Source organism: Schistocerca gregaria, chromosome 4, assembly GCF_023897955.1.
Source record: "Schistocerca gregaria isolate iqSchGreg1 chromosome 4, iqSchGreg1.2, whole genome shotgun sequence".
Taxonomy (NCBI): domain Eukaryota; kingdom Metazoa; phylum Arthropoda; class Insecta; order Orthoptera; family Acrididae; genus Schistocerca; species Schistocerca gregaria.
In genome coordinates this window covers 705285254-705311679 of record NC_064923.1, presented here as the reverse complement: position 1 = coordinate 705311679, position 26426 = coordinate 705285254, and the positions used below count along the sequence as shown (strand labels likewise).

The window sequence follows — 26426 nt, the reverse complement described above, 5'->3', positions numbered from 1 at the left end:
TGTCCACTGATCCTCAACACTATCTGTACTTGAGACAAAACTTTTGTGTTAAGCCATCACGTACTCTGTAATCTGCTTTTTTTCACTTTTGGTAAACAGAAAAATCTTCCTACCCTTTTTAATATTTCTATTTACGGCTGAAATCATCGATGCCATAACCGCTTTATGATCGCTGATTCCCTGTTCTGCGTTGACTGTTTCAAATAGTTCGGGTCTGTTTGTCACCAGAAGGTCTAATACGTTATCGCCACGAGTCGGTTCTCTGTTTAACTGCTGAAGGTAGTTTTCAGATAAAGCACTGGATTCTTTGTTCCTGCCAGCCGTTATGAACGTTTCAGTCTCCCAGTCTACATCCGGCAAATTAAAATCTCCACCCAGAACTATAACATGGTAGGGAAATCTACTCGAAATATTTTCCAATTTATCCTCCAGGTGCTCAACCACAACAGCTGCTGAGCCAGGGGGCCTATAGAGACATCCAATTACCATGTCTGAGCCTGCTTTAACCGTGACCTTCACCCAAATTATTTCACATTTCGGATCTCCGTCAATTTCCTTCCATACTATTGCACTTCTTATCGCTATAAACACGCCTCCCCCTTCACTGTCCAGCCTGTCTCTGCGGTATACATTCCAATGTGAGTTTAGGATTTCATTAATGTTTATGTATGGTTTCAGCCAACTTTCTGTCTTTAATACTATATGGGCGTTGTGACCGTTTATTAATGAGAGCAGTTGTGGGACCTTTCTATAGACGCTCCTGCAGTTTACTATTAGCACATCAATATTGTTATTCCCTGTTGCATTTTGCCTACTCTTACCTTGCTGTGTCTCAGGAGACGTCTTGTCGGGCCTAGGGAAGGAATTCTCCAACCTAAAAAAACCCCATGTGCACTCCACACATACTCCGCTACCCTTGTAGCCGCTTCCAGCGTGTAGTGCACGCCTGACCTATTCAGGGGGACCCTACATTTCTCCACCCGATAGCGGAGGTTGAGAAATTTGCACCCCAGATCTCCGCAGAACTGTCTGAGCCTCTGGTTTAAGCCTTCCACTCGGCTCCAAACCAGAGGACCGCGATCGGTTCTGGGAATGATACTCCAAATAGTTAGCTCTGATTCCACCCCGCGAGCGAGGCTTTCCGCCTTCACCAATTCCGCCAACCGCCTGTACGAACAGAGGATGACCTCTGAACCCAGACGGCAGGAGTCATTGGTGCCGACATGAGCAACAATTTGCAGTCGGGTGCACCCAGTGCTCTCTATCGCTGCCGGTAGGGTCTCCTCCACATCTTGGATGAGACCCCTCGGCAAGCAGACAGAGTGAACACCAAGCAGATTCAGAAGGATGTAGGTTGCAGTAGGTACTGGGAGATGAAGGAGGTTGCACAGGATAGATTAGCATGGAGACCTGCATCAAACCAGTCTCAGGACTGAAGACCACAACAACAATACACTTCAGATCACAATAAATGATAATTATTGCAAGCAGTTCCAATGATCTTTACGTCAGACAACTGTAATTTTAAGAAAAATTGTACTTCATATCTTCACAAAGCTGTGTCAGCTATTCTCGCCTGCTGAAATCACACAGAGTAAATCTGTGGAGTAATGGACGCAACATTACCAAGATGTGAATTAATATTTCTCCCATGACGACTGATCGAAATTGCCTTTAATATTTACAATTCCCCTCATACATTTGAATGTATAACACGATGTACCATACGCAAATGGGCCTGACTGTTGTCTGCAGCAATGCACTTCGGAAACGTGGACTTTATTTGCCCGCTCTCTGCTGTTGCACATGCATAGTTCTTATTTCCCCACACTTTCTTACCACTTTGCCTCTATGCACGGAACCGCCGTCCTATGTGGCGCGAGCTATAGTTAAAATGTGTCTTTTTTTCAGAAGTGATAAATTTAAGCTAGATGAGCAAAAGCTATGTTGGTTCAGCTTGAGGAAACCGAACAAAGAACAAATTTGGTGATACTGACTCAGGAAGTGCTGCTTGAATTTGCACACACAAAGACCTGACTGGCTAACTTCCATGCTAAACAACTTGGAAGTGGCACAATGTGTCAAATTTTTTTCTTAACAATCATTTCTCAGCACAACCTCCCTTGCAACACCTTTATATGCTTTTCAGACTTTTTCTAACACCCTACATAAAGGTTAAAGAAATGTGCAGCCCTTCTTCTGGCAGAAAGGTTGCTGGGGAAGGAAGTGGGATTAAGTAAAAGACTGGTGAGGTTTAGGAAATAAGGAGGGTTCACAAAATTCACCCAGAATCCCAGGTCAGAGGAGAATTGGTGAATGGGTTGAAAGGGCAAGAATGATTGTTGGGGGCTGCACTGTACTAGATTTGAAACCCTGGAGCTTAAAGGTGGAAGATAAGGTAATAAACATTACAGAGATCACAAAACATCATGTAAGAGTTAATAACTGTGGAAAGCTAAGTCAATTAAGTGTGGTAGAGCTCGGGGGAGGGGGGGGGGGGGACAGATAGGTCATAAAATAAAAGACATAGAGAACTAGGAATAGTTACTGAGAAGAAATGTTGAGACCAAGGAAATTAGAGAAAATAATTAACATAAATCATGGTGAAATGGATGGTGAGAACAAAGGAAATGTTGTAATCTCAGTTCTCATCTGCAGAGTTCTGAGAAACTGGTGTCTGGAAGACGAAACCAGATGGCACTTGTTGCGAAACAAGCACCAACATCACAACTGATGGATATTGTGTGCTGCCAATCATCCTAACTGTTAACTTTGTGGTAGTCATACCTATACAGAAGGCTGAACAGTGTTCATGTAACAGCTGGTACATGACTTGTGTCATTTCACAGGTGGCTCTCTGTTTGATAGTTTATTTTGGCAGTTATAGGGGTGATATAGGTGGTGGTAGGAGGGCGCATAGGGCAAGACTTATAGCCATATGGTAGGAACATGGGTTGTTTGTTAGTACATTTAATGTGAACAGAAGTTTGTAGATGACTCTCAATGAGGATGAGATCAGCATCAATGAAAGTGGCTTGGGATTCAGAATAGGACCTTGTGGGAGAAAAGGTTCCAAAAATTTTAACAGGTCAGCCTCACCAAGAGTCCATATGACAAAGATGTCATCATGGTATCTACGTCAAACCAAGGGCTGAAGGCTTACAGATTCCAGGACAGTCTCCTCTCAGCAACCAATGCAAACCCTGTAAATGGGGATGTCGTTACAGAGGGAGACGGCGTCAATAGTAACACTCAAGGTGTGTGATTGGGAGTGGGACAGGCACAGATTTTAAAGGAGCAGAAATGGTTGTGTCCAACACACACACACACACACACACACACACACACACACACACACAAGTGTGTTTGGGAAAACAATTGAATGAGAATAAAGTAATTACTAACCGACAGTTATTGGGAGAACGTGTCAGTGTAAATTTCACAGTCACAAGGTCTTCCACAGCCACTGTCATGTCACCCCACATGTCTATTTCATCACCATAGTAGCTGAGAAGGCCTTCAAACGATACCAACGGCCCGAGTGTAGTGAGAACTAGAAGAAATGTTGGATCAGGCTTCTGGCACCATAATTTTGCCATCAGTCCAGTAACGAGTGACGTGAGCTGTAACAATAAATCAGACACAATATAAATAAAGTCTCTCTCTCTCTCTCTCTCTCTCTCTCTCTCTCTCTCTCTCTCTCTCTCTCTCTCTCTCTCACACACACACACACACACACACAAATGCATTCACAAACACACATTCTAAAAGCACAGTAGTATATTATAACAATGATCTCGAGGGATAAGTTAATTTAGCTACCTCTTTAGAATATTTCAATCGATGGAAAGTACAGCAGACAGACTGTTACACATTAAGCTTTCAGCCAAAGCCTTCATCAGGGTAAAACAAACACACACACACACACACACACACACACACACACACACACACAACTACTATCTCTGCTCTGGCCTGTGTATGTGTGAATGCATGTGGTTTTCTTTTCTGATGAAGGCTGTGACTGAAAGCTTACTGTGTAACACAGTCTTTTAATTGTGCCCATCTTAAGTGCCACACTGGAATGATTCAAGATAGATGAAATCTACTTTTGTGTAGAACAAAATATGCAATAACTCATTTCAAACATCTTGTTATTTAGCAAATGTATGGGGGGGGGATTTGCGCCAGAAATGAAGCTGCAATCTTACCATCACACCTGACCACCTGCCACCTACTGTCTCTCTCCACTATCTAAAAGTGCTGGCAGTCTACTAGGGAATCCCTGGGTATTGCCACGGAGCTCTACTGTCCAGAACTTTCTCGAATATCAGTAATATCACAACTGCTGCAAGTGAGCTTCTAGGTCTGTTACAATATTTTTGGTGATATCAACTCCACCACAAATGTTTTGATTATGCAGTTTCTGTTATAAAATTCCATTTCAACTACATCTTCTACACACACACTGACCTCAGGAGTCACTTTTATGACAGCATTTTCTTGTCAGATGCCTTTTTGTCTTTATCAGTTGATTTAGTGCTTCTTCCACTGTTGTATTTACAATGAATTGCCCCCCTCAAAAAATGAGAAAAAGCTATGTACCCTTGATAAATTAGCAACTGCTGTCACATATTAAGTTGGCACTGGCAATTTGTGCTTTTTGGATGCCAACCAGGTCAGAAATGACAGTAAATCAGCTTTAAATCACAACACTAGCAGATACAGTAAAGGCTCAGAACATATTCAAAAAAATGCAAGGGGAACACAAATCAAAAGACAATTTTAGTGTGTTGCCGGAGCATTAGAAACCAATCTCTGAAAACGGGATGGTCTTCATTATCACAATCAGTTGGTCCACGTCCATATTAGATAAATTCCTTTTTCTCGTGTTATCTAAACATTAGGCTCCAGCCATGTTTCTCTTGCATGCTTTCTAATGTCACATATCATTACACCATCATCTTTTTCTTTTTCTGTCCCCTGGAATCAAGCGAAGAACTTCCTACATTTATCTACCATTTACTCACCTGGCTACATGTCCTACCCAATGTTATTTCATTTTCATTACAATAATTATTATGTCTCTCACAATAGTCTGTTCCTTGATCATTTTGTTGTTCTTTGATAATTTTGTTTGTTTTCTGTCTCTAATGGTAATTTCTACACGGTATCTCTCAGTTTTTTAATGGTTTCTACATGACTTAAATGATTATTTTACACTACAACAGTGAAACCATTAAAAAAAAAGAGGGGTTACATTACCGGTTTCAGTGAACTATGCCATCATTTTCAAATGTAAAACATCAGTTAAAGAATATATAATGGGGATTATGACCATACATTTGACAACAATTACAAGACGTAATGAGACCAGACAACCAAGCAATGGTGGTACAATCAAGACACTACAAGTTATGCCATACTTGGCCAACCATTCATTCCATGTCCTAATGTAGAATAGATAAAAGTGACACCTCGGTAAAAAAATTGCCAAGTATTCTTGCAGTGTGTTCTGCTGTGACACAAAGATCATATGGCTTATGAATCTGTATCAGCCATACAATTGTTGTGTCATAGTAGGACACATTGCAAGAATCCTTGGCAATTTTTACCCTGGTTAGTTTTTATCTATTCTACATTAGGATGTACTTGATGTAATTGAGGACAGTATTATGGAAATGGAAGAGGATGTAGGCGAAGATGTACTTGAGGACAATATTATGGAAATGAAAGAGGATGTAGATGAAGATGAAATGGGAGACACGATGCTGCGTGAAGAGTTTGATAGAGCACTGAAAGACCTGAGTCGAAACAAGGCCCCAGGAGTAGACAACATTCCATTGGAACTACTGACGGCCTGGGGAGAGCCAATCCTGAGAAAACTCTACCATCTAGTTAGCACGATGTATGAGACAGGTGAAAAATCTTCAGACTTCAAGAAGAATATAATAATTCCAATCAAAAAGAAAGCAGGGGTTGACAGATGTGAAAATTACCGAACTATCAGTTTAATAAGTCACCGCTGCAAAATACTAACGTGAATTCTTTACAGATGAATGGAAAAGCTGGTAGAAGCCGACCTCGGGGAAGATCAGTTCGGATTCCGCAGAAATGTTGGAACACGTGAGGCAATACTGACCCTACGACTTATCTTAGAAAATAAATTAAGGAAAGGCAAACCTAAGTTTCTAGCATTTGTAGACTTAGAGAAAGCTTTCGACAATGTTGACTGGAATACTCTCTTCCAAATTCTAAAGGTGGCAGGGGTAAAATACAGGGAGCGTAAGGCTATTTACAATTTGTACAGAAACCAGATGGTTGTTATAAGAGTCGAGGGGCATGAAAGGGAAGCAGTGGTTGGGAAGGGAGTGAGACAGGGTTGTAGTCTGTCCCCAATGTTATTCAATCTGTATATTGAGCAAGCAGTAAAGGAAACAAAAGAAAAATTCAGAGTAGGTATTAAAATCCATGGAGAAGGAATAAAAATGTTGAGGTTCGCCGATGACATTGTAATTCTGTCATGGACAACAAAGGACTTGGAAGAGCAGTTGAACAGAATGGACAGTGTCTTGAAAGGAGGATGTAAGATGAACATCAACAAAAGCAAAACGAGGATAATGAAATGTAGTTGAATTAAGTGTGGTGATGCTGAGGGAATTAGATTAGGAAAGGAGACACTTAAAGTAGTAAAGGAGTTTTGCTGTTTGGGGAGCAAAATAACTGATGATGGTCGAAGTAGAGAGGATATAAAATGTAGACTGGCAAGAGGAAGGAAAGCGTTTCTGAAGAAGAGAAATTTGTTAACATCGAGTATAGATTTAAGTGTCAGGACGTCGTTTCTGAAAGTATTTGTGTGGCGTGTAGCCATGTATGGAAGTGAAACATGGACAATAAATAGTTTGGACAAGAAGAGAATAGAAGCTTTCGAAATGTGGTGCTACAGAAGAATGCTGAATATTAGATGGGTAGATCACATAACTAATGAGGAGGTACTGAATAGAATTGGGGAGAAGAGGAGCTTGTGGCACAACTTGACAAGAAGAAGGGACTGGTTAGAAGGACATGTTCTGAGGCATGAGGGGATCACAAATTTAGCACTGGAGGGCAGCGTGGAGGGTAAAAATCATAGAGGGAGACCAAGAGATGAATACACTAAGCAGATTCAGAAGTGTGTAGGTTGTAGTAAGTACTGGGAGATGAAGAAGCTGGCACAGGATAGAGTAGCATGGAGAGCTGCATCAAACCAGTCCCAGGACTGAAGACGACGACAACAACAACAACAACAACAACAACAACAACAACATTAGGAAATGGAATGAACAGTTGGGCAAGCATGGGCATAACTTGTAGTGACTTGGTTGTGCCACCATTGCCTCGGTGGGGGTCTCATTATTTCTTGTATTTGTTGTCAGATGTATGGTCGTAAATCCCATTATGTATTCTCCAACTGATGTTTTACATTTGAAAATGATGAAGTAGTTCGTTGAAATCGGTAATGTAACCCCTCTTTTTTAAGGAAGAAAACATTATGTACTGTGACTAAGATTTCACTGTTGTAGTGTCAAATAAACATTAACTTGTATTTAGTCACACTCCTTACAAAAATTATGTCTGAATATAGTTTCTACACTGAAGCACCAAAGAAACTGGCGTGTATATTCAAATGCAGAGATATGTAAACAGGCAAAATACGGCACTGTGGTCGGCAATGCCTTTATACGACAAGTATCTGGTGCAGTTGTTAGATCAGCTACAGCTACTACAATGGCAGTTTATAACGATTTAAATGAGTTTGAACATTGTGTTATAGTCAGAACACGAGCAATGGGACACAGCATCTCTGAGGTAGCAATGAAGTGGGGCTTTTCCTGTGTGACCATTTCAAGAGTGTACCGTGAATATCAGGAATACAGTAAAACAACAAATCTCTGACATTGCTGTGGCCGGAAAAAGATCCTACAGCAAAGGGACCAACGACAGCTGAAGAGTATAGTTCAACATGACAGAAATGCAACCCTTCTGCATAATGCTGCACATTTCAATCCTAGGCCATCAACAAGTGTCAACATGTGAAATCTTCAATTTAACATTATCAATATGGGCTTTCGGAGCCGAAGGTTCACTCATGTACCCCTGATGACTGCACGCCACAAAACTTTACACCCGCCTAGGCCCGTCAACACCAACATAACACTATTCATGACTGTAAACATGTTGCCTGGTCAGATGAGCCTGGTTTAAATTGTACTGAACTGATGGACGTGTACAGGTATGGAGACAACCTCATGAATCTGTGGACCCTGCATGTCAGCTGTTCAAGCTGGTGAAGGCTATGTAATGGTGCACAGTTGGTGTGATATGGGACCCCTGATACGTCTAGATATGACTCTGACAGGTGACAGATATGTAAGCATCCTGTCTGATCACCTGCATCCATTCATGTCCATTGTGGATTCCGATGGACTTGCGCAATTCCAGCAGGACAATGTGACACCCCCCATCCAGAATTGCTACAGAAAAGTTTCTGGAACACTCTTCTGAGTTTAAACACTTCTGCTGGCCACCAAACTCTCCAGACATGAACATCTTTGAGCATATCTGTGATGCATTGCAACATGCTGTTCACAAGAGATCTCCAATCCCTCGTACTATATATGGACAGCGTGCAGATTTCATGGTGTCAGTTCCCTCCAGCACTACCTCAGATATTAGTCGAGTCCATTCCACGTCGTGTTATGGCACTTCTGCATGCTCGCAGGGGCTCTACAAGATATTAGGCAGATGTACTAGTTTCTCTGGCTCTTCAGTGTAATTGAAAGTCCATTTCTCATGCCATAAGTAAAAGCAGGGAATTCTTGCTTGTCACAAAATTGACATATACACATTGGAAACTGGGTTTGAAAATTTTTTTTTTCTTTTTGGCAACCTGTCATTGTCTTCAACTAACTTGATAGAAAAACTCGTCAACAGGTCCTATGACTTCGTTGTCAATTCATTCATTTTTTTTTCAATGTCATTGGTATACATTAAATTCCTCTTATTACCAGAAAACCCTTACTTCTTTAAAGAATTAAACTCCTGTATACAAAAAAGTTTAGAAAGGCTTGAAAATAGGCTTCAAGTGCTCTTATGAAACACTGGATGAATATAAACTGGTTAATTTATGCTCGCTACATTTTAAGCAAATGGTAATTTTTCACTCTTCTAAATGTTTACAACATCACCATTTCCTGAACTGTGCATCATACAACACCAACGGGTATAGATAAAGAAACCCGTAAGTGTAGGCTGTGTGGTAAGGATGTTGAAACTGCACCACACCTAATCCTCCAACGTGAAGTGCTGGAGATGAAACGAATCAGAATTTTTAAATTCAGGTCATCAAATCTTGAACAAACTGTGTCTAGCAAAGAACTAGTGAAGGGTCTTCTAAGATTCTTTATGGATATTGGTTAGTGTTACTAGAATCATAGAGAGTGAAGCTGTACAATAAACCTTGTTTCAGTGTGGGCAATTGTGGGCTCGAACCATTGTTGTTTTACTCTCCCTGTTCAAATCAAAAGTGAGCAATGTGTCATACAATGATATAATTTTGCAGGTACCTTCAGTGATGTAAGTAGATACTGTCAACAAAGTGTGTTACAAATAGAATTAATAATAAAAAAGTAGTAAATTAACATGTCATATCTGATGTTGAAGTTGGACTGCATAAACAGTGAAAATGTAGTATGTACAATGGGGAAGGGGTGTTGAAATTATGTGTAAATTTTGTTAGAAGCTGCTAAGTGCTCTCATTCTCAAATACTGGGTGAATGAAGCCTCTACATTCGCACGTTGTCAGTTACACTAATTCAAGATAAACACACAGTTTCTTGTCTTACTGCGTTGAAGTGTAAACATCAGATTATACCTATTAATCAATAAATTATGGCAGCATATTAATCTTTCAAAATTCAGTCAATAATCAGACGAGATACTGAAAATCAAATTTTTGTTGCTCCTACACTGCAGTTGTTTCCTGGTTCTGGGACAGCGTTTTAATAATGTAGATAATTGATTTTCAGGCCTGCTTTCATCTTTTACTTGATCGAGTCCTTGCATTAGATGTTGACAACTTCCTGCACTGGAGTCAATGTCTTCAGGACAACTTCCTGCACTAGAGATTAACTTTACAACGTCATCAGTAATATGGAGGAGGTTTACATACATTCCATCAACACATCTTGATTTTTTCCCCCAGTTTATGAGCATGAAAACTTCTAGTTTTATATCATGATGTTTCTATTGTTTTGTTCAGTTTCTGTAGAGGGTAATCGAGACAACTACACTTTTACTATTATTCTAAGACACAGTATTTAAAGGTAGAATATTACTCGACTAAATACTACATATAATAATGTGTTAAAAGTAATCTGAGCACAAAACTCTGAATGACACAAATAGATGTAGAATAATAGAATTAAAATTAACTTACTGACTGTGAAAAACACACATCCCTGCGGTAACGAACGTTACATGCACGTTGTGCAATCCTACTATCTTCTTGCACACGGAAAACACTATGAGTAAGACGAGCAGTCTTTAGAAGTCCATCCATTGCTTGCCTTAGTTTTCTCATACTAGGCCTCAGTTCACACGTCCAGTCTACAATGGAAGCAAAATCCAGACCTTCTGTGAACTTATTTCGAACTGTGGCACCATTTCTGTTTGTAGCCCCATTGACAGCCTTCTGAACTGTGTCCACAGTTTTGTTTAGAACATCGTCACTGCTCATACTGGCATTAAAGCCTAAAGAGTCTTCTGAGTTTACTTTGTCACTTTCACTTTTTGCTTTGGAAGAAGAACAGATGCTCTCAGTTTGGATATTACCATCTTTCCCGTTGCTCAGAGGTGTATTACTCGTTGGCTGGACTGTGACAACAGACTCAGTTTTGGTAGTTTCACTGTCTTTGACTTCTTTTGCTGAAAGCCCACTTCTAAAGCTCCTAGATCTTCCAACACCACGTTGCGAAGATCTCAGACGTACAGCTGGGCTTCCACAACGGCCACAGAGGAATTTCACTTTACTGACAAGGCACATAACACTGGCTTCAATGTTCAGTTGCGTGAGATCCCACGGCTCAGGTTCATCAGTTGGTTTATAGTAATTTGCAGATGGAGAACTGCACATCACTTGCGTATCCAGGAATCTTCGCCCAATATCTGAATCATACCCATTTGGAAGAATCATTTGTTTAGTTTCATCTGTGCCTGAAGCTTCATTACTATGAATGTTCTCTTCATTTTCTACACCACTGTCATCATTTTCTTTCTCCTTCAGTTCATTAGCTTCCCTATCAATGTCCTCTTCTGCATCAGGAAAAATAATGAATTGAGAATCCCTATTGCTCTGTGATGTTCCACCTTCTTTGTCAGTGGAATTTGTAGGGCACATTTTAGCAGAACTATTACTAGTAGGGATATTCCAGAAAGTTCTTGTACACTGTGGAGTATCAGGTGTCACAAGATCATCTATATCTGGCGATTTCAGATCAAAATTTAGTTGTTGAGTAATTCGTCGGTATGGCGATAATGTCTGCTGTTGCTGCTGGTGAAGCTCTAAACTACAGAGACCATCTTCGCCTTCTGCAGATTCATTTACAATAGGTTGGGCCACTTTATGTTCCTCTATAAATGACAGAGCTTCTTCAACCAGACCTGGATCCCACAAGCTCAGGAGAATTCGGGTCTGAAAAAGAATAGTTACATATTAGAATTGCATATTATAATGAACTGCAAAGTCATTGGACATCTAAATACTTTATAAATTGGTGAAAACAGTGTTGCAGCACTTATATTATCATCAAACACATTATTCACCAATATGTCAACATCTGTAACAATTGTCTTCAGTTTATTACTGAAACACACTTAAACTGATTTTAATATGATTAATTAAAATTTGATTTCAAACTGTGTGTGAAATTCTTCGTGTTACTGACAAACAGGTTACAATGATTGCAACATCAACATATTTACTGTAATGCATTTTTCTCTTTCTCATGTCAAACTCTGTAATTAAAAAAGTCTGTCAAAAACTGGTAGGACCTTTACAAAAAAAGGTGTATGCATATAATATAAACAGTGAAATGCCGTGAAGAACTTGATATAGCTGTTAACATTCAAACACCGGAATGAAGATATAATGCAGTCATATGTACGCAAATTTCATTTGATATCTTCTGGACTACAAAAGCATTTACAAACGCATCTTTAAAGTTATTCAAAATCTTACTGCCTCAGTTACAAATGATATCTCATATCAATGCCATTTTGTTAAGCAAAATCTATAATTCCAGAGTGGTAGAGGATTATCATCACATGTTCACACAGATGTTTCATACCTTTGTGATCATATCTTCACATATAGGAAGCATACCAGCAGTCTGTTTCTCTTTTGCCAGTTTCATTAAAGCTCGCATCCCATCAACAACCTCTCTTCTCAGTTGCTTAATCGCCTATGTTATGGCAAAGAGTGAAGTTAATTTTAACATGTGAATCTTTTACATAAACACACAAAATTCAATGCATAAAGTGGTGGAACATGATGTGAAAAGAGATGAAATACTGTACCTGAATAGCATCATGTGCCATGGAAATTTTAGTGGGGCCTTGTAAATTACTATTCTGTTTTGAAGGTGACTCCTTAAGTTGCTGTAACAACCTAAAGGAGAAAAATCACATCAATCTCAATACATTAAATTAACTACACATTAAAAAAAAATAAAGACATAATTACAATACATACTTGATGAGACCTCCATTTTTTGACTTGTGAGAATGTGCAGTGAAAGCGCCAACTGTGATGATGTCATAGAAACCACTTTTCCGAAGTGTGTCATTCTGTACCCACATGCGTTGCAAGTGTAGATTGACTGGTGCAAATTCCAGGGTCCTATCATTTTTACGTGAACTTGGCTTGAAGAAACTTCCTGTAAAACAAAGAAGAACTGTAGTTGGAAGCTGACAACAATAATGAAGTAAAGCATTAGCTACATCTGCTTATATGATCTGCAAAAATCTGGGAAGATTGACTGTTTAGCTTAAATGCCACTATGTGCACTGTAATTAGTCTACTATTCTCTTCGTGGTCCCTACAGGAGTGTGGTTAGAAAGGTGACGTATATTTCAAGATTCTTTACTTAATACTGTTTGCTGAAAACTTGGGTGGTATGCTGTTATGAGGTAGTTTGCACTGTCGTCCAGTGTCAGCCATTTCAGGTTTGTCAGTATTTTGGTGACACTCTTCTGTGAGTCAAACACACCTGTGGCCATTCATATTGCTTTACTTTGAAAATGTTTAAAATTCCCTGTTAGTCTGATATGGTATAGGCCTACAACACTTAAACAATATTTAAAGATATGACACAAAAACGTTTTGTAAACAATTTCCTTTGCAGATTAACTGCATTTTCTCAACATTATGGCAATTAACCAAAGTTTGCTACCTGTTTTACCTAAGTTTAAGCCTACGTGATCATTTCATTTCAGATCCATACAAACTGTTACACCCAGATACTTGAAGGATTTGATGGATTCTGACCCTGGCTCACTGATACTGTGATTGTTTCTTGGAAATCTTTGTAGTCGTAGGATATTAATTTACTGCAATTTGTGAAGCACAAAATTTTACATTTCTGTACATCTGGAGCAACGTGCCAATAATTGCACCATTCTGATATCTTCTCAAAAGCAACCAGGATGCCCAAGTAGATCTTTTTTCTGGTGTTACTTCATTATAGATAACTGCACTTCATCTGTGAAAAATCTAGGGTTACTATTAATATCACCTACCAGGTTATGAGTATTAGGTGCACCCAGAAAATAGTTCTGTGTGAATTTCTTTTTGTTCAGCTCATGCACAATAGTTGCTTTGAGTCAAGGAGAAGAAGATGACACCACTTAAGCTCTCTTTTTGTTGTTTATTCTGCTTGTTTACAATGAAAAAACTGATTGGAAATCCCGGTGCTTGTGAGATCAGATCTGCAATCTGTTTTGTGAATAAAAAGAACACTAAACTAGCCGACATTCACCAAAAGATTTGTGAGATTTATGAATAAAATACAATGAGTGACTGATTCACTGGTAAGGAGACGGGCCTGACACCTCAATGAGGGATGTGATCAAATGCACAATGATGAATGAAGTGGGTATCCCTACCTGTTTAATGAAGAATTGGTTTGTATAGCTGAAGAACTCATAAAGGAAAACTGTTAATTTACAATACTGGATCTTTCTACGTACTTTCTGCAAATTTTAAGATCACTTCTTCATGAAATAGTTATGGCAGTGCAGATCCTCTAAACAAGACACTAACTGCAGATGAGACTTGGGTCACTTATGAAACCCCTTCAATCGAAGTTACTAGCAATGGAATGGATGATGAATGGTTTGTGGGGTGCTCAACTGTGCAGTTATTAGCACCAGTACAAATATCCAATCTTTACACAGTCCAATCTCAACACTTTCACGAATGATGATGAAATCATGAGGACAACACAAACACCCAGTACCCGGGTGGATAAAACCCCCAACCTGGCCACGAATCGAACGTGGGACACCGTGATCCAGAGACAGCAACACTAGCCACTACACCACGAGCTGCAGACCCAATAGAATGGAGGCATGCTGCATCATCAGTAAAAGATAAAGCCAAGCATATTGTGACACCTCAAAAATTTATGTGTATAATCTTTTGAAATAAAAATGGCATTCTACAATACCTGACATCACACTGTGAACAAAGCACAACAACTCTTACAGGACTTTGGCTACAGCCAGTTTGACCACCCTCCTTACAGCCCTGATCATACCTTACTTCCACCTCTTTTAGCAACTGAAACCATTCCCTGGCGACCTAAAATTCAACAACAGCGACATGCTTAAAGAACTTTTGCTCACATAGTTGAGAACACACATAATAACACTGTATGAGGAAGGCGCAGAAATACTTGTGGCACACTATTGCAAGTCCTTGATGAAGAATTAAGTCAAACAAGCATAGTAAGCATAATGCAGCTCCTTGTGATCAACTCGATTGCTGCTTCTTTCTGAGAAACATTAGTGCAGAATCCTTAACACTGAATGTCATTTTGCCAATATATTGCGGTGACTACTATTCTTGCAAACAGAATCAAAGTTTTTGGCCAAGATTTACTGGTATATAACATGAATTTTTTCCAAGATGCAGAATAAATGTTTCAGTGAAACAAAAGAAAGGAGTTTTTCCATATGTAGCTCACTTTATGAGAGAGTTGCTATGGTCTGATGATAATATTACATTTGGGTGCAGTAAAACATCATAACACTTCTATCATTGCATTTTGTATAGTAAAATAATGGAATTCTTTATATCACTTGATTTCTGGATCAGTTTGAGTGCTGCTGATTTTTGTTTGTATATTACAAATCCTGTTGACGGGTAACTAGTTTGTCACGAAATATAACATGTTCTATGTAGAATAATAATAATAATAATAATAATGATGTTGTAACCAAAACCAACTGTGGGAATGCCTTGGGCTGCGGACTGGAGCCGCCAGGCGGGGAAGCCGCTGGCGGTGGAGCACGCACCACCGGGTAAACACAGGACGAGTCGAACGACAGACCAACGACAACTGACAACAACCAACCACAACCGACTATGACCGACACAACAAGGAAGAGATAAACAATGGAGGCTTGTGGAAACCACAACACCAAACACCAACAGTAAATCCACTCAGAACCAGAGCCAGGCAAATGTCAACAACAAGCAATGACCAGAACGCAGTACCACCGAGATAGAAACGAAATCCAGAGCGAGTACCAGACTGACTGGACTAGGACAGAGTGGGTCCCTATGTACGAAACTGGAGGGGGTGGCTATTGGCCTCTGTCTGCACGAGGCGTAGCAGTGGCGCCCTAGCTGTGTGAGAGCCACAGCGCGGAATAGCCGCCGCGGAGCCGAAGCCCTCTATGGGCTGACCACGTCCATTTGTTCTGGTGCGTGTTCGACTTCCGCAGCGGGAGGTACTAGAAATAATAATAATAATAATAATAATAATAATAGTAGTAGTAGTAGTAGTAGTAGTAGTAGTAGTGATACCCTGAGTAATTTTTGTGGCTTTATCTCTAACCATGTGCACTACATTGTTTACAGATTTAAAAAGTTTTGTATATTATTCTGAAATACACTCCTGGAAATTGAAATAAGAACACCGTGAATTCATTGTCCCAGGAAGGGGAAACTTTATTGACACATTCCTGGGGTCAGATACATCACATGATCACACTGACAGAACCACAGGCACATAGACACAGGCAACAGAGCATGCACAATATCGGCACTAGTACAGTGTATATCCACCTTTTGCAGCAATGCAGGCTGCTATTCTCCCATGGAGACGATCGTAGAGATGCTGGAGGTAGTCCTGTGGAACGGCTTGCCATGCCATTTCCACCTGGCGCCTCAGTTGGACCAGCGTTCGTGCTGGACGTGCAGACCGCGTGAGACGACGCTTCATCCAGTCCCAAACATGCTCAATGGGGGACAGATCCGGAGATCTTGCTGGCCAGGGTAGTTGACTTACACCTTCTAGAGCACGTTGGGTGGCACGGGATACATGCGGACGTGCATTGTCCTGTTGGAACAGCAAGTTCCCTTGCCGGTCTAGGAATGGTAGAACGATGGGTTCGATGACGGTTTGGATGTACCGTGCACTATTCAGTGTCCCCTCGACGATCACCAGAAGTGTATGGCCAGTGTAGGAGATCGCTCCCCACACCATGATGCCGGGTGTTGGCCCTGTGTGCCTCGGTCGTATGCAGTCCTGATTGTGGCGCTCACCTGCATGGCACCAAACACGCATACGACCATCATTGGCACCAAGGCAGAAGCGACTCTCATCGCTGAAGACGACACGTCTCCATTCGTCCCTCCATTCACGCCTGTCGCGACACCACTGGAGGCGGGCTGCACGATGTTGGGGCGTGAGCGGAAGACGGCCTAACGGTGTGTGGGACCGTAGCCCAGCTTCATGGAGACGGTTGCGAATGGTCCTCGCCGATACCCTAGGAGCAACAGTGTCCCTAATTTGCTGGGAAGTGGCGGTGCGGTCCCCTACGGCACTGCGTAGGATCCTATGGTCTTGGCGTGCATCTGTGCGTCGCTGCGGTCCGGCCCCAGGTCGACGGGCACGTGCACATTCCGCCGACCACTGGCGACAACATCGATGTACTGTGGAGACCTCACACCCCACGTGTTGAGCAATTCGGCGGTACGTCCACCCGGCCTCCCGCATGCCCACTATACACCCTCGCTCGAAGTCCGTCAACTGCACATACGGTTCACGTCCACGCTGTCGCGGCATGCTACCAGTGTTAAGGACTGCGATGGAGCTCCGTATGCCACGGCAAACTGGCTGACACTGACGCCGGCGGTGCACAAATGCTGCGCAGCTAGCGCCATTCGACGGCCAACACCGCGGTTCCTGGTGTGTCCGCTGTGCCGTGCGTGTGATCATTGCTTGTACAGCCCTCTCGCAGTGTCCGGAGCAAGTATGGTGGGTCCGACACACCGGTGTCAATGTGTTCTTTTTTCCATTTCCAGGAGTGTATAATGAAATAGAAAGAAAGATCTGTCAATGAGGTTACCACTTTGCATTAACAGTATTAACAGGAATTTCTTATTTTTTCGACTATCACCACTAAAGCTGCTGGTAATATGCAAGAATGTTCCACACATTGTTACACTCATTTCTGAACTATGTTAACTGTAACTGGTGGCAACAACAACTTCTCATTGGCGGATAAAAGAGTAACAATTTAGTTGTAGACTTGTAACATGGGGTATCTACTTCCAAAGCAAATAGAGCAAATTACTAAGAAGCCGAAGTCGAAGTTAATTCAGATGCAATGACCAATGACAGCTATGAATAGAGTTTCAAATGAAACGCTCAAATTTAATTTGGTTTTTATGAAGCACACAATAAACAAATTTTCAGTTTATTCAGAGATGCATAGTGCAGCACAATGAGTCTGTAACAACTGACAGCAAAAAAGAAAGAATCACTTTGTGTAAAAAGAAGGTTAGATGTCAAAGTTGCTACAGAATAAGCACTAACTTATTGGCGAATGATAGGGCAGTGCACAGCGGTTGTGCTTTGTGGTAGGACTGCCACTATAGTACATTCAGTCAATCTGGGCCTAAATTCACAGCAACACTTTTGTTACATAAATTCTGTCCCTAATGAAACATGAAAATAAATAAAATGCTGTAATTTTAGCACAATATTGGAGCTAAACTGTCAAGCAGCTACTCTTTTGCTTGATAGTTGTGTGATAGAGTTGGTAGGTGGCAGTAGTGTTTGTTGAGGTTAAGAAGGTGACCAACAGGTGTCAGAGTAATGCTACCATGCAGAGAAGGCAGCTGCATCCACAAGAAGAAGGCCGTCCTGCCGTCAACATGCACCATGACTGAGGAGCGATCTGTGATGCATTTTTTGTGTAGTGAAGGTGTCAAACCAATCAAAATTCATCACAGAGTGACAGCATGGTACAGTGATTAATGTTTGTCATTTTAGCAAGCGTACAAGTGAGGTAGGGAGTTTAAAAGCAGTCTCATGTCTGTGGAGGATGCTCCAAGACCAGGACACGCTCACAGCATAGTGTCGGACGTGAACATTGCATTAGTGGAGAAGCTTGTAGAGAAGAACAAAGACACAACTCTGAACAAAATAGGCACAAATGTGAAGAATAGTATTGGTTCAGCACAGAATGCTGTTCGCAAGGTACTGCAATTCAATAAGGTGCATGTGAGACGGGTGCCACGACACTTGACTGCTGAATTGGAAGAACATCGCATTAACGCCTGTGAAGAACTTGTGCATTATTTTCACATTGAAGATGATGCATTTCCGGAAAAACGTGTTACAGGCGATGAGACTTGGGTCCACTATCACCAACTAGAAACTAAAATGTCAAGCAAAGAATGGCACCACAGCTCATTGATGAAATCAAAAAAATATCGCGCTCAACCATCTGCTGGAGAAGTCATGCTCATTCCCTTCTGGCATGCAAATGAAGTAATTTTGGAGCATTGCATTGACGTTTCTTATTCAGAGATGCTGAAAAATCAACTTTCCCCTGCAACCAGGAGAAAAACAATGAGGAATTCTGACTTCAAGAGTATTGCTACAGCATGAAAACACCAACCCCATATAGCCAGTAAAACAGTTGAGATACGTGCCTTTAATGTCAGGGAGACTCGTCAAAAAGTGACATGTAAGTTGCTTGTTCGTTGTTACAATTAAAAATATTTAGCATTTTTAAGGTTTTCATTTGAATCACCCATGTGCATTAACATTTGCCTGGAGGAATTTATGAAAATCATTGTGTCTACATCAATATCTATATGACTACTTTCCAATTCATATTTATATGCCTGGCAGAGGGCTCATCAAACTACCTTCAGATTACTACTCCATTGTTCCACTCCCAAACAGCGTGTGGGGAAAATGAACACTTAAATTTTTTGTTGCATGTTCCTATTTCTCTTATTTTTTGTCTGGAGATCATTTTTCCCTATGTAGGCGCCATTGTTCCACTCCCAAACAGCGTGTCGGGAAAATGAACACTTAAATTTTTTGTTGCATCTTCCTATTTCTCTTATTTTTTGTCTGGAGATCATTTTTCCCTATGTAGGTGTATGTCAACAAAACATTTTCTCATTTGGAACATTGAAGATCAAACTTTTGTGAAAAGATCTCACCATAATCAAAAATACCTTTGGTTTAATGACCGCCATGGCAGCTCATGTGTCTTACCCATGATACTCTGTTCCCTATTTCACAATAATACAAAACGAGCTGTCTTTCTTTCAACTTTTTCAATATACATATAAACTTAAATGGTTCAAGAAGTATTCAAGCCCAACTCCTCACATCATAACAGCTACTGTTTTTCTCATGGCACTTAGCACATCTCAAAAAAAAATCATTAGGCCTATGAATGTTTATTGCACCAAATAAGTGAAATGAATGTACTGGTAAACATTATGTTTATCAAAGCTGTGAGGGCGGGTCGTGAGTAGTGCTTGGGTAGCTCACTCGGTAGAGTACTTTCCCATGGAAGACAAAGGTCCTGAGTTCGAGTCTCGGTCCAGTACACAGTTTTAATCTGCCAGAAAGCTTCATGATGTTTACTGTCTGTAATGCACCATTCCGTGCATGGTAAAAGAGTAATGTATACCATTGTTTGGTACTAATTTTGTTAATATACCTCCAAATATGGTCATAAAATAGAAAGAAACTTTCACATGGGAAAAATATATTAAAAACAAAGATTCCAAGACTTACCAAGCGGGAAAGCGTCGGCAGACAGGCACAATGAACAAAACACACAAACACATACACATAATTACTAGCTTTCGCAACCGATGGTTGCTTCTTCAGGAAAGAGGGAAGGAGAGGGAAAGACAAAAGGATGTGGGTTTTAAGGGAGAGGGTAAGGAGTCATTCCAATCCCGGGTGCGGAAAGACTTCCCTTAGGGGGAAAAAAGGACAGGTGTACACTCGCACACACACACACACATATCCATCCGCACATACACAGACACAAGCAGATATATATTCCCTCTCCTTCCCTCTTTCCTGAAGAAGCAACCATCGGTTGCGAAAGCTAGTAATTTTGTGTGTGTGTTTGTGTGTTTTGTTCATTGTGCCTGTCTGCCGGCGCTTTCCCGCTTGGTAAGTCTTGGAATCTTTGTTTTTAATATATCCAAATACGGTCAGGTATAAATGATTGTGTGGCACTCCACACTCTCCATGTGGTTCTCACCTGAGGGAAAAGTAGTTAAGGTTCCCATTATCACCTGAAGTTATTTAGTGAAAGCATGGAAAACCTGAATCGAGATAAGCAGATAGTTCAAATCCTGTAGAACAGTAAATAAATAATCATTTAGAACACTTCACTAAGTAATACTTGACTGTATGAAAACTTCAGTTATGTATAATAAAGAAGAGTACAAAATGGCGTTGCATCATAATGTACACGATGGGACTTTACCTATGAATCATAAGATGGCTGAAAATAAATTAGGGCAGAATTACACTTTAGCAGCTAGTTTCGGACTGCTTCAAAAAGCATCAGAAATAGAGAACATGTCATTAACAGTAACTATACATAGTGCAAGTGGCTTAGAGAATCCGTTGAGCCAATTTACCCCAATTTGAATGGGGAGCAGGATACAATTCTGGTACAAATTACAAGTGAACCGAATCTGACAGTGGAGGTGGTAAAATAACATAACTTGAATGTATGTGCAGTAGTTTTCATAAATTATCATATTTCAGGAGAGAAATTTCTTATACCCAATAATAGGCTTTTATCGTGTGAAGCCATGACTCTTAGGAAGTGACATTATGCAACACATTTACATGATACACGGTATGCAACAATTGTTAGTAATTTTAAATTGTTTATTAATTGTCATTTTATAAAAGAAAATGACTGATACTATCTAAGGCTTAATAGTTGTCAGTCAATAGTGTACAACAGATGCAGTTATAATGGGGATCCATTTTGGGTTCTCCTTTCAGCAAACAAGCCGTCCTTGCATGGCCAAGCCATGTACAAGATGAAGGAAAAGACAGTTGCTGACAGATGGGTACAAGATGTGGGCACAAATTAATTTTCCATGTTTTCAATGATGTTGAAAATCATGAATCAGTACAGACATTGCTAATATTCTGAAGTGGCAGTAGCAGATGATGGGGAAAAGTCATCTCTATAATTGCAGAATGCAAGAGTATCTGAACTAATATTAATGGCAACATTGGATGCAGCTACAGAGGGTAAAATGACGGCGATGAACACAATGGCTTCTTGCAATAATGGGTACCCATACAGAGACGTGAAAATATCATTCATCTGCTACCTCATCTCAACAGCAACAACTCACTGTCTACAAATTCAAAAAGCAAGGAATATCTTTTGTTTCTTCACACTATCAGAAGTGCAAACAGCTCATTCAGTATCATCAAATACATGATCCAGATTTGAACACTAGAGTAATTCAAACTAATGGTTTCAAATTTAAACATGTTCCTGCTTCCACTATTCTACTAACTACAGGTAATGATCTGACTGTATAAATGTGCTTTTTAGAAGTTTACAATTATGACAAATTTTTCTCATCATAAACATCCTAAGTATATGGCGCTGAACCGTCCCTACGAGCATAACCCCCTTATAAAATTCCTCCATGTTCCCCTATTCAGTGCTAACATTGGTGCCTCTTCTGATGTTAAACCTATTACTTCAAAATCATTCTTAACCGAATCCAGGTACCTTCTTCTTGGTCTGTCCCGACTCCTCCTACCCTCTAGTGCTGAACCCATGAGTCTCTTGGGTAACCTTGCTTCTCCCATGTGTGTAACATGACCCCACCATCTAAGCCTGTTCGCCCTGAGTGCTACATTTATAGAGTTCATTCCCAGTTTTTCTTTGATTTCCTCACTGTGGATACTCTCCTGCCATTGTTCCCATCTACTAGTACCTGCAATCATCCTAGCTACTTTCATATCCATAACCTCAACCTTGTTGATAAGGTAACCTGAATCCACCCAGCTTTCGCTCCCATACCACAATGTTGGTCGAAAGATTGAACGGTGCACAGATAACTTAGTCTTGGTACTGACTTCCTTCTTGCAGAAGAGAGTAGATCGTAGCTGAGCGCTCACTGCATTAGCTTTTCTACACCTCGCTTCCAGTTCTTTCACTATGTTGCCATCCTGTGAGAATATGCATCCTAAGTACTTGAAATTGTCCACCTGTTCTAACTTTATTCCTCCTATTTGGCACTCAATCCGTTTATGTTTCTCTCCCACTGATATTACTTTCATTTTGGAGATGCTAACCTTCATGCCATAGTCCTTACATTTCTGATCTAGCTCTGAAATATTACTTTGCAAACTTTCAATCGAATCTGCCATCACAACTAAGTCGTCTGCATATGCAAGACTGCTTATTTTGTGTTCACATATCTTAATCTCACCCCACCAGTCTATTGTTTTCAACATCACAGTTGTGGACAATGAAAACACACGCCATTACATAATTGTACAACAAAGAAGAGAAGGGCTACAACGCATTAAAAAGTGCACAGAGAGGTCGATATCATTTTAATGCAAAACAAATCCAACCCAAAACAGGCACATGAACAAACAAAAAAGTCACTTCCAAGTAGTTCTATGCTTACCACTTAATGATTAGAGACAATGAAACATACAATCACATTCTCAACACTCACCGTTTATTCCAACAATTCCTGGTAGATATGTATGCAAAAACAGAAGTGGAACGGGTGCCTTACATAAGACTGAATCAGAAAAAACTACACATGGAAGAATACATCCACCTTAGGAACACAATCATAAATGACAGAACCACTGACGACATTGAAACACTGGTAACCTTACCGTCAACACACATAGAAAGTCTGAGACACATGTACGAGTACACCAAGATGCCATAACCTATGTAAGCACATATGGATCACCTGGCCTCTTCATAACGTTCACATGCAACTCATCACGGCCATAAATTGAAGAACAACAAAGTTTCAGACAAGCCTCCAGGCATCGACACAACATAAGAGCCCAAGTTTTCCGACAAAAATAAATGACATTTATTGAAGTCATCACAAAATACTGCTTTTTGAAACAATTCGATGCTGGATGTACACAATCAAACGGCAAAAATGAGAACTGCGTCACCCACACAATTTCCTACAGCTACACGACAGAATTAATCCCATGGATATCGACAAAATCATCTGATCTGAATTTCCCAATCCACAATAAGACCAAAACTGTAAGGTATAATAGTGAAAAAACATGATTCATTGACAATGTGGGCCATTAAACTCCAATTCCCTATGAATGAGTCACGGAAACTGTACAAAAAATACCCAACACCATGCTCAGACGATACACAAATTGTAGTTGATGGCTATCCCAATTACAGGAGGCAATCACCCAAAAACGGTGGCTTTGCATCAAAAATACGAATACAAGACAGTGCCAAACTGGAAATAGATAATCAGTGGGTAATACCATGTAACACACTACTTTCCAAAATGTTCCAAGCACACATGAATGCAGAATACTGTAATTCAGTGAAATCCATCAAATATGTCTGTAACCATGTGAACGAAGGCAGTGACATGGCAATATTTCAAATAGCCACAGACAGTGAACAACAAAACACAAATGACGATATCCTCATGTACCAAATGGGAAGAAACCTCAATGGTAATGAAGCAGCAGAGTGAATTTTTGGTTTTCCTGAACTCAAATGCGAACCAACTGTGCAAGATCTAGCAGTACATCTGGAGAACAGACAGGGAGTTTTCTTCACAAATGACACCACCAGAAAAACTGAAAGTGAACCACCTCACAACACAACATTAACAGCTTTCCACAAACTGTGCCAAAAGGATCCACTTGTGAAAATATTAGTGTATGTCGATGTCTCGACGTATTATACATGGAACACAACAAGAAAAATCTTTCAATGACAAAAACAAGGAATTCTAATAAAAGATCACCAAGGAATCATGGAAATTGGTGCACAAGGCTGAGTATACTCTGCACATCCAAACAATGCCAAATGTCTCTCTCCCCGGATGTTGCTACATGAAATATGAGGACCAACAAGTTTCACAGATCTCAAGACTGTTGACTGTTACCTATGTCAGACAAACAGAGAAGCATGCCAACGGGACTAATGGAAAATGACAACCACTGGGAATTAACACTACATTCACAGCCTCAGCTGGGAACAAATGAGAGACTTATTCACCATAATTCCAACAACAAATAAGCCATTGAATCTGAAACAACTATGGAACTCCCTCAAAGAGAGGATGAGTGATGACATACTGTAAATCCGGCAAGCTGATCCTCAACTGACCATCGAATTCAACAATGAAATCTTCAATGAAACACTCATTCGTCTAGAAGATAAATGTTTAGCAATCAACAACCATGTACCATGAAAAGATGCTACCAGTGTGATAAAGTGGTAAATTACAAAGGAGAAAAGCTACATCAATGAACTACTTCAATACACTGCTGCTCACAATAAAACCACTCCTCAATGACAATCAAAAGGAAATTCACAACATTATCATGGACCAGATCGACAACAACAATGGTGGGATTACTTACTTGGATGCAGCAGTTGGTACTGGGAAAATATTTCTCATATATCTATTGCTTGCAGAAATACATGCTAAACTACACATCGCACTTGCTCCAGCATCATCCGGCATTGCAGCAACACTTATGGAACAAGGGCAAACTGCTCATTCTGCCCTACAAAAATCACATCTCTGCTCACACATACAAATGTTGCGACTTACAAAATATATGAGAGTTGAACTATCGAAAGATGGAATAACAGTACATTTTGCTCAACAACTTTTGCAAATACGTGAAGGTACATATCCTACTGACCAGAATGACCAACCTCATTAAATTCAACAGTTATTTCTGCAACATAGCCACTGCTGAAAATGAATTCATCAACCAAATATATCAATCATTGTTCACAATCATACCAATCTGGACTGGCTATTTGAAAGGAAACTTTGGCAACTAAAAATAATAATGCCAATGATATCACCAGTGAAGAGAGAATATAGAAGTCGATTGACATTATGGTAAATGTTGAAGAATTTCTAAACTCTTTGCAAGTACCAGGAATGCCAATACACTGCCTTCAACTTAAAATTGGATCCCCAATAATACTATTCAAATATCTCAACTCACCAAAAGTACGTGATGAAACAAGGATGATCGCCAAACAGCTATCGAAATATCATCAAGGCCGAACTTATGACTCGAAAGTACAAAGGACACACTCTATATATCCTCAGAATACCACTGATCTCTACTGAATTGCCATTTCAGTTTAGAAGACTGCAATTTCCAAACATATTAGCCTACAGTTTTACTGTTAACATAGTGCAAGGACAAACTTTAAAATATTGTGGCATCATCCTCTAAGACTGCTGCTCCTCACACAGTCAACTATATGTACCTTGCTATCAAGTAGGAAATTGGACAAATTTGTACATATATACCCCAGATAACAAAATGGACAATGTTATTTACGAACAAGTGTTGTAAATAGTTAGAATATGTTTTCAATAATTTTTTTTTTACTTTTTATAAAATTTCACCTCTCATACAATCTCATAGGAACACCCTGAGCAAAGCCGGGTACCCAGCTAGTGCTTTTTAAATATTTAATCCATACATCAAGAAGTTATTATGTCCTGCATATATGAACCAAAAATAATTCTTAAACATTACTTATTATCTGCAATATAAAAGTAT

At 40.1% G+C, this 26426-nt stretch overlaps 1 protein-coding gene across 4 annotated transcripts in view; it reads right to left on the bottom strand.

Annotated features, from left to right (window-relative positions):
• LOC126268203 (inositol polyphosphate-4-phosphatase type I A) overlaps positions 1-26426 on the bottom strand; it is a 251957-nt gene that overhangs the window by 44593 nt on the left and 180938 nt on the right. For all 4 annotated transcript variants that reach the window (XM_049973825.1, XM_049973826.1, XM_049973827.1 and 1 more), the window contains 5 exons: positions 12791-12974; positions 12616-12706; positions 12387-12500; positions 10478-11731; positions 3406-3623 (listed from right to left, as the gene is read on the bottom strand). In XM_049973825.1, coding sequence (XP_049829782.1) covers positions 3406-3623; positions 10478-11731; positions 12387-12500; positions 12616-12706; positions 12791-12974 — 1861 coding nt within the window. The remainder of the gene's footprint in view (positions 1-3405; positions 3624-10477; positions 11732-12386; positions 12501-12615; positions 12707-12790; positions 12975-26426) is intronic.